Here is a 9,860-nt window from a genome sequence, read left to right as displayed (position 1 = left end):
TTTATGCACAACATCCCTACATTTTTTGAGTAATTATAATTTTTGTAACATAAGTAACATTCGCGATGACCACCCGTGAGGGCCCCGCCACTCAAGGGTAAACTTTTTCTGTCATTTTAGCGGTATCCTTGCCACTCAACAGCTTTTTATTTCAAGTTCGGCTCCCGGTTACCTGCCACTTTACGTGCGGTCGGCTCCCGGATTTCGCCACCTGAAGGGTTAACAGCTGTTTAATAGACGCCATTTTTGTCACGCACACTACTACAAACGTATACGTCTACATTATATACGCACACATACAAATATTATCGGCCGACAGCTGGCGGGGGGCCCGGCATGCCAAAAATGTCGGAAGCGTCCTGCCGATATCGGCAGTTCGATGGTGCCTTGGACAAAAACTGTTGTAGGAAAGTGATCTGCATTAAATCCGCAAAACGTTTTTGTTGTAGGAAAGTGCCATGTCTGTCTGTCCGTCCGTCCGTCCGTCCGTCCGTCCGTCCGTCTGCATTCCGCGGAAATCTCAGTAACCGTAAGCACTAGAAAGCTAAAATTTGGTACCAATATGTATATCAATCACGCCAACAAAGTGCAAAAATAAAAAATAGAAAAAAATGTTTTATTTTTGTAAAGTGGGGGCTGATATTTTTTTTCATTCCAACCCCAACGTGTGATATATTGTTGGATAGGTATTTAAAAATGAATAAGGGTTTATAAGATCGTTTTTTGATAATATTAATATTTTCGGAAATAATCGCTCCTAAAGGAAAAAAAGTGCGTCCCCCCCCCCTCTAACTTTTGAACCATACGTTTAAAAAATATGAAAAAAATCACAAAAGTAGAACTTTATAAAAACTTTCTAGGAAAATTGTTTTGAACTTGATAGGTTCAGTAGTTTTTGAGAAAAATACGGAAAACTACGGAACCCTACACTGAGCGTGGCCCGACAGCGGTTTTTTTTAGTAATAATGATCTATCAAATACATAAATAAAAACCTGGAAGCGCATAAATCTTACATTTTACATCCTTCCTACATCCGATATCGGATCGGATAATGTGAAAACGGCCTTAGGTTTTTTTAGTAGAATATAAGTCCTACCAAATTTGCTAAGTATGGCATAATTCTTAGGTACTTTGTATGAACAAAACAACGATAGCAAAGGAAATGAAATACAGTCCCAGAGGCATGCATCCTCAACACACATGACTCGCTATCAAAACAGAAATAGGAAGAAGATGGACAACTTTTTACCGCCTAAATATTATGCAAACAAAAGTCTACGGAAGTACTCTTAATTTAGAAGGTTATTTTACTCATTAACATTATGCCAGCATAAGATTCGATATTATAAAATCTGCGGAACGATTTATGCCAAAGCATATTCTGAGTAAGGTTTTCCTGCCAAAAAAAAAATCTTTCAGAGTGATGTTAAGACTGCGTAAGGCCAGCCTTAGATTTGATAGAGTAAACTAGTCATACTTGTTATGGAGAATTTTTGGCCAAAAGCTGCACTTTTGGATGGAAGCAAGCCGCTTTGCATGGTGATAGTAGACATCATAGTAAACGATTTTTTCCGAGGATATCGAAATTTCATCCCTTAGGAAACCGAGCGTAGCGAGGTGTTTTATGAAAATGAAAAAAAATCTATCTTTTTATTGTATCGTCCGATTTTGACAAAACGTATCTCAAATGAAAGGTATTGCTTTATGTAATTAAAAAAAAATGGAAACAAAAATTATTATAAAAAAAGTAAGAAAAAAAATAAAAAAAGTAAATTTACGTCTCGCACTGAATAACTTCAAAGAATGACAGACAAAATGTACAATGTCGATATATGAGTTTTTTTGAATCAAAGACAGATAAATTCATAGTTGAAAACTAAAGACCGCATCGAAATCGGATTAGCATTTTTTAAGATACAAGTTGCCAAAGTAGGGAAAATTTGCTTTATATGGCCACTTTGAAATTCCTTTGCCAAAAAGTCAGAAATAATATATTTTTCTTTCACAGAAAAGTACATAGTGACAGTAAAACTCAAAATAAAATAAAAAATTCCGAGGATATCATAATTTCATCCCTTAGGACGACGAGCGTAGCGAGGTCTGTTACGAAAACCGAAAAAAAAATTATTTTTTTTGTACGTCGTCCGATTTTGACAAAACATATTTCAATTGAAAGGTATTGCTTTATGTAACTTAAAAAAAAATATTGAAAAAATTGAAAAAAAAATGTAAGATTTAAAAAAAAAAAACTTAAATTTTCGTATTACACTGAATAACTGCAAAAAACGGTAGACACGATGTATAATATCGATATATGAATTTTAAAAATTAAAGACAAATAGATTCATGATTATAAACTAAAAACCGAATCGAAATCGGATCAGTAGTTTTTAAGATACGAGTTGTCAAAGTTGGCTTAGTTTGTTTATATGGTCGCTTATAAATTCCTTAGCTAGAAAGTATGAAACATTGTATTTTTCTTACAGTTAGAAGTATGCATTGGTAATAGACATCATAATAAACAATTTTTTACGAGGATATAAAAATTTGGTCTCTTAGAAAGCCGAGCGTAGCGAGGTCTGTTACGAAAAACAAAAAAAAAGTTTTTTTTATTGGATCGTCTTTCTAAGGGTTTCTAAGGGATGAAATTTTTATATCCTTGGAAATAATCGTTTATTATGATGTCTATTACCAATGCATACTTATAACTGTAAGAAAAATATAATGTTTCTGACTTTCTAGCTAAGGAATTTATAAGCGACCATATAAACAAACTAAGCCAACTTTGACAACTCGTATCTTAAAAACTACTGGTCCGATTTCGATTCGGTTTTTAGTTTATAATCATGAATCTATTTGTCTTTAATTTTAAAAATCACATATCGATAATATACATCGTCTCTACCGTTTTTTTGCAGTTATTCAGTGTGATACGAAAATTTAAGTTTTTTTTTTATCTTACATTTTTTTCCCAATTTTTTTCAATATTTTTTTTTAAGTTACATAAAGCAATACCTTTCAATTGAAATATGTTTTGTCAAAATCGGATGACGTACAAAAAAATTAGATTTTTTTTTCGGTTGTCGTAACAGACCTCGCTACGCTCGTCGTCCTAAGGGATGAAATTATGATATCCTCGGAATTTTTTATTTTATTTTGAGTCGTACTGTCACTATGTACTTTTCTGTGTAAGAAAAATATATTATTTCTGACTTTCTGGCAAAGGACTTTCAAAGTGGCCATATAAAGCAAATTTTCCCAACTTTGGCAACTTGTATCTTAAAAAATGCTAATCCGATTTCGATGCGGTCTTTAGTTTTTAACTATGAATTTATCTGTCTTTGATTTAAAAACTCATATATCGACATTGTACATTTTGTCTGTCATTCTTTGAAGTTATTCAGTGCGAGACGTAAATTTACTTTTTTTAATTTTTTTCTTACTTTTTTTATAATAATTTTTGTTTAATTTTTTTTTAATTATATAAAGCAATACCTTTCATTTGAGATACGTTTTGTCAAAATCGGACGATACAATAAAAAAATAGAATTTTTTTCATTTTCATAAAACACCTCGCTACGCTCGGCTTCCTAAGGGATGAAATTTCGATATCCTCGGAAAAAATGGTTTACTAAGACGTCTACTATCACCATGCAAAGCGGCTTGCTTCCATCTATAAGTGCAGCATTTTTTTCATAACTAGCTATGACTAAACGTCATGAAACGTTAAATTAATTGTATAGACGAAGTTGCCAGCACCCCCAAACACCTAATTTCTTACCCGTAAGTATAATATTATGTCGACCGTTATATTTTATAACCCTTCAGGTGGCGAAATACGGGAGCCGACCGCACGTAAAGTGGCAGGTAACCGGGAGCCGGACTTGAAATAAAAAGCTGTTGAGTGGCAAGGATACCGCTAAAATGACAGAAAAAGTTTACCCTTGAGTGGCGGGGCCCTCACGGGTGGTCATCGCGAATGTTACTTATGTTACAAAAATTATAATTACTCAAAAAATGTAGGGATGTTGTGCATAAACCATATATCACTGGATTCATTATGAAACGGCTAAAATCATTCCATAGAAAAAAAAATACATTCCATTTATGTGAATTTTGCTAGACTCGATCAAATATCAGATGGCTACATTTTCCACTTCCATTTATTAAAGTAACTTTATTTAGGCAAAAAAACAGTAAATTGGAGAAAAAAGTAATTCAGGGACTTAAATATACATTTATTTACACTTATATCTCTTTTTTTAATATATTACAGTACATTTTTTGCGAAAAAGACGGTTTTTAAACACGTGTCTCAAACATGGCAGGCGGATGGTCCAATCAAATTGGGTCATATTTCAAGTTGTTTTGAAGTTGAAGGTGTTGAACCTTTACTGAATGCCGTCCTTGTTTAGTGACGAATGGTTCGTGCAAGTATGAGGAAGCTAGATATAGTTTTAGACGGTTTTATTTATATATTTAGGTATATCATCGCACGGGGTCCGGGAGCCGGTCCCTGCCACTTAACAGCTTGTTTTTCCCAGAGTCCGGCTCCCGGCGCCTGCCACTTAACGGAATGTTTTATAAAATGACCGCGCCACTTCACCCCTATGCAACTTGTAGCTCTGCCACCTGAGGGTGAGGGGATAAGAATTCTTTTTTTTATTAAAATGACAGCTCAGGTGATGAGTGCCGATGTATAAATTTTAAATGTACCTACTTTTTATGTTAATTTGCTATATAAATATTTTAAAAGAACTGTATATTTTATATTAATAAACAGCCGTTTTCCTATTAAACTGTATCTCTTCAATTGTTTCCAATATAATAATTCGGTTGCCAAATAAATAGTTGGTACTCGCGTCTGAATAAACCGTAGCCGTAATGGAGACTGAAAATGGGGACTACGTTTCTATGAAAAGATAATTATAAATGTTCGTAGTCTTGCTACTTGCTACTACATATCTCGTATAGATTTTTTTTAAAGATACCTAGGTATTCTCGTCTATTAGACTAGAAAATATCTAAACAACATTATTTTACAATAGTGAAAGTCGAACATTTAGTAAGTGTAAGTCGTATTCTGTTTACTTTCCCGCTTTTTCTCATTTACAACTGTCATTGACAATAGCGGCACATAGTGGTGAAATACAGTACTAATTAAAGCCCATCCGGCATTTCTCTAATGCTTTACAAGAATATGTGATTTGATTCGCTGACGTAATTATATTTTCAAGTATTAAATTAAATGTGAAATGTGATTAATAGCGTAACGTATAGCATATAATTTAAAATTACCAATATTGAAATTGACAATATTTTCCACATGCTAGTCACAGTTAGTTAATGGCGGACGGTCTCGGCCAATCACAGAACGCGTGTGGAAGCCCGCGCCATCTTCGTTTTCAAACTTGCCTGAATCGTCGCCGGTCAGTCAGTCGCGCGTCGGACCTGAAGAGTTGTACAACTTAACTATTTCTAGTAACTAACGCCAAAATCAGAACAATCATGAGCACCAAGGAAAATAACAGTGAAGTGGCCGTGGAAAAGGTTGGAGATGAGAAGGACGCGAAAAGTGACCTGAAAGCAACGAAAAGAGCGGCAGAGGTAAGTGCACATGTGTATTCTAAGTGTATTCACATAATCCCGCGCCATTTTATTGAACGTTTATTGTAGGTTGTACAAGAAATTTCCTTCAATATTGATATCTCATATAATTTACCACGTGGTGAATAGTAATCTGCCCCTTTAGGCACAAGTGTGGAGCCATGTTGAGCCGGCGTATTTTTGGATGTTATTTATGTTTAGTTTGCATTTTTGTATGAGGTAATCGATGAGTCAGTACCACGATGCTGAATGATGATCCTCGTTGGAGTACTCCGTAAAGGAGTTATGCGAAGGAGTAACGTCTACTCTGATAGCTTTGTTTACCAGTTTTCCTATACAGAGGCATGACCTTGGCGAAAAAACATGGCGCGAGAAGGCACTGCTTTCGTTTGTGAGTTAGTTCAACAAAATAATGTATGTATGATTACTATTATGCTTCGGGTGATCTATTTGTTATTGATTTTATTGCCTACCTTCGTCTATTTTTAAGCTTTCTTAGGGCATATGCTCATGGCAGCGTGACGCTTGATCGGTAATATGGCCGGCGAACGTCAAGTGTCCGGTGTTTGGCTGTCAGTTACCTTGCCAATGTTTGGAAGGTACTTACTAAACCTGTATTTGTACGTTTAATTATTTCTACCAAAACTAGGTCCTACGCTGTTCTGACAGTTGCGCATTATTATGATTTATCCATAATAGTTACGTAGAACGTCAATGACCCGGCATTATTTGCAAGTACTTACTCTTTTTGTATTGATATGTGCATTTCTTTGTTTTACACTTGATCATGAGGGTACAGTGTAGACACAGTGTCCTAATCTAGAGGGCTACTTAAAAAAATCGATGTTATTTAGTGAATAAAATCGTGAAATGAAAGGAAAACTACTTATAGGAATAGTATCTTCTGTCTCTTTCCTTCATGGTAACCTAAATAAGAAAGCGTTGGGGTCGTTGGTATTATTATAAAATAAATTTTATTGCTTTTTTTATCTATTTTAATAAAAATTAGGTTATGTGCAAATGCGCTCGAATATTGTCGTTTAAACGTTGATTATTCGACGACGCTTGGCGGTTACGTATGCGCGGTGACCGCGTTCCGCAGACTGCCACGGGAATATCGGCCGTATGGCGCCGGCCCCGTGTTTTACGGCGCTCTTTCCCCCACACAACTAATAACCCACGCTTCTTTATCGTAACGAATCTTTGTCACCTGCGTCTCTCATTATCTCTATAGGACACTACACTTTTTTCCGACAATACACATTACATTGCGAGAACATTGAAATCATTTGGCTAATGGCCAGTTATTACTTGCTAAATGATTATTTCGATCTTGAATAGCTTCAAGGCGGTGTGTATTCATCGTGTATGTAAATAAATAATTATATTGCTACTTTTCCCGCCAATAATGATTGTTTGTTCTGTTATAGGACAAGGCGACGGAAGCAAAAAAGGCGCGAAAGGAAGAAAATGGTGGCGGCGGCGATGAGGAGCCCCACAGTGAAGAGGAAGACCTAGAAGGAGAGGGTGAGGGCGACGACGACGACGATGAGGACGTGGAGGGGGAGGAGGGCGAGGAAGACGAGGAAGTCGAAGGAGAGGGAGAGGATGACGATCTCGAAGGTAAACCTAGCTTTACTGAACGCAATTTAATTGCATAATTAAAATTATTCATAATTTTGGTATTTAGTTGCTTGCCTCTTTTCAGCTTTTTACGCATTATACTACTTTGCTAAGTTAAAGTACTAAAATTCAGTTTAATAGCTGTTGTTTTGGTTGCAGATGAAGAAGTAGAGGAAGAGCTATTAGGCGAGGAAGAGGAAGAAGACGCGTAATACGCCTTTGTGCCTCTTTTAAGGACAATGTCACAGTGAAGTGTTAGTGCTCGTGACGCCCCGGACTAGCGCGGCCTCGCCTCGCCTCAACTGGCCATAAACAGCCCCAACACACAAACAGACAGACTAACAGTTGGGAACACGCGGGGCCGACATCGCTCCCACCTAACACGGGTGCAGTTTTATTTAATGACAAAATGTAATTAAGAAATCAAATCCAATGCAGATTTTCAATTTTTTACAATGTTTAAGTTTGATACCGAAGCCGTATCTTTAATTTCGGCTCAGAGCAGTGAGCCTATACCTAATTAAGACTTAATAGAATGCTGTTAAAATGTACAAATGTGTTTTTCGGAAAGTAAAGGAATAAGTGAAATCCAAACTGTATTCTAGGTTTACCCACAAGCCTTTTGAATGGTAAAATTGTGATATTTTTCCATGCAATAGGGACTTTTCCAATGTAATAATGTGTCAACTGTCAGCATTGCATTACCTATACCTGTAGGTAGTAGCTTGTAAGCTAAGTTACTAAGCTCAATCTTAATTTCTTGTTTTTGATGAGTTTGTGTACATATTTAGATTAGTAAGTAAAGCTAAAGCCTGTGATTTATGAAATCAGTCTGTAACATGGCATAGTTTTGTCAATTCTACACTTTCATCTTAATTAAAGGTACATAATCTAGTTTCGTATGACACCCATATCCTTCCAACTCCGAATTTCTTCGGGACCGAGCGAAAATGAATTGTATCGTGTGAATGAATTGAGAACCGCATAATTAAAGTGAAAGTAAACCGAATGGACGTCCTGTAGGAGTTCAGAGTTCCAGAGGAAGTAAATATCGCAACGCTGGCTGCCGACTGAGATAAGGTTTTTCGTAATCCACAGGGAAAAACATCACAATTTTACCATTATATCGCATACTTCGCGCGGTCGCGCGCTTTCATCTGTAAGTAGAGACAGAGCGCGCCGGTCTCCGCGAAGATAAACATGACTAAAACCGGCCTGTAATTTTTGTCCATAATTGTTAATTAATTAGGATTAGAACCTTCAGTTCGGTATTCCAGTGTTTCAAGGTGTAGATTACGAGATTCCTAGGTTTACGTGGTGTAGTGTGTAGGATGGTACGTTTTTATGGAAGGGCATAGGGGAGCCGGCGTGACGTGAGCCGGGGCCGGGTGGACGGGCGGGGAGCGCGTCGCCACCCCGGGCCCCGCGGCCCTCGGCGCGCGGCGGCACCGCGTGGCCTCGTTCGATTTGCCGCGCCGCGCGCCCGGCGTGGCTCCCCCCGGCCCGCGCCCGCCGGCGTCTATCGCGCCCCCGTACCACGACATGGCAACGCGCTCCGAGGTGCGGAAAATCACCCGGCGCGCGTGATACATCGCCGCTCGACTCGAGGACGGCCTCGGCCCGTGACGCTTTCGGCGTCCGATCGTTCGCCGCCATCGCTGCCGGCGAGCGACCGACGCCCGGGCGGCGATAGTGACATGCGAGCGATGTTGATACTACTCGTTGAATCAGTTTTCACTCCGGTAATTCACCTTTGCAGTCTTTCGTGGGGCACTGGTGTGATGCACCAATAATAATGTTAATTAATGAAACTATTTTTACATAACGTCCGGCTTCAGTGGGAGACTGGAAGATGTGATCGGAAGCATTTAGAGAATTGTTCCGTTGGCGATCGAATACCAAAGGGAGCAAATGTATTTTCATTAGCGGCAATTGAGTATGAAATCAAATAAATAAATTTATCTTATGAGTAAATCGTATCGTCCCGCCTTTTCATTTTGTGGTAATGTCGCATATTGTGTACGATGTACGGCTAAATGTGAATACCTTAGTACGATTTTATTTATTTGTGATGTTGAACACTATTGATTTTCTACGATGGACGAAATGTAAATACAACCGATTTTAAGTAAAATGTTATTTTGTTTTTAAGCTTATTTATTTGTCCCAGAGGGTAAGGCTTGAAAACCCCACAACACAAGCCTCATCCACGAGTCAATGAAGTATCATGATAGTTTTAATATTAAAGTATAAAAAGATAGACGGCGCACTGGCGTGACGCGCGACAGTGTATCATATTGTTGACGCAGATAAAGCCGCGTCCATATCGTACTATATGGCTGAGCCGGCTCATTCATAACTAGCAACTACTAACACTAATTTACGTGAGCCTTAATTCGGTAGTAAAAGAGAAAGGTTCCCTAAATTCGTTTATAAACTTCTATAAACGAACCTTTCTCTGGTCTGTAGGTAATAAATTACCTACAGACTTTTGGAGGTTGAAAGGGTTGGAACGAGCCTAGCAAGCGGGGTGGTAAAGCATGGCCTCCAGGAGAGGGATCCATGCTTGATCTCATGTGCATTCATTTTGGATGACTAATGACAATGCCAGAACTATTAGATCAATGTA

General features: G+C 37.9%; 1 protein-coding gene across 1 annotated transcript; it reads left to right on the top strand.

Moving 5' to 3' along the window:
- Positions 1-5,420: 5,420 nt before the first annotated feature.
- Positions 5,421-9,377, top strand: LOC125230128 (ribosomal L1 domain-containing protein CG13096-like). The gene is made up of 3 exons (XM_048135166.1): positions 5,421-5,608; positions 7,039-7,231; positions 7,391-9,377. The coding sequence occupies exons 1-3, from the start codon at positions 5,510-5,512 to the stop codon at positions 7,441-7,443; spliced, it is 345 nt and encodes a 114-aa protein (XP_047991123.1). The 5' UTR covers positions 5,421-5,509; the 3' UTR covers positions 7,444-9,377.
- The last annotated feature ends 483 nt before the right edge of the window (positions 9,378-9,860 follow it).

The sequence above is a fragment of the Leguminivora glycinivorella genome, chromosome 1 (genome assembly GCF_023078275.1).
Source record: "Leguminivora glycinivorella isolate SPB_JAAS2020 chromosome 1, LegGlyc_1.1, whole genome shotgun sequence".
NCBI classification, from domain to species: Eukaryota; Metazoa; Arthropoda; class Insecta; order Lepidoptera; family Tortricidae; genus Leguminivora; species Leguminivora glycinivorella.
This window is presented reverse-complemented; position numbering and strand designations above follow the sequence as displayed.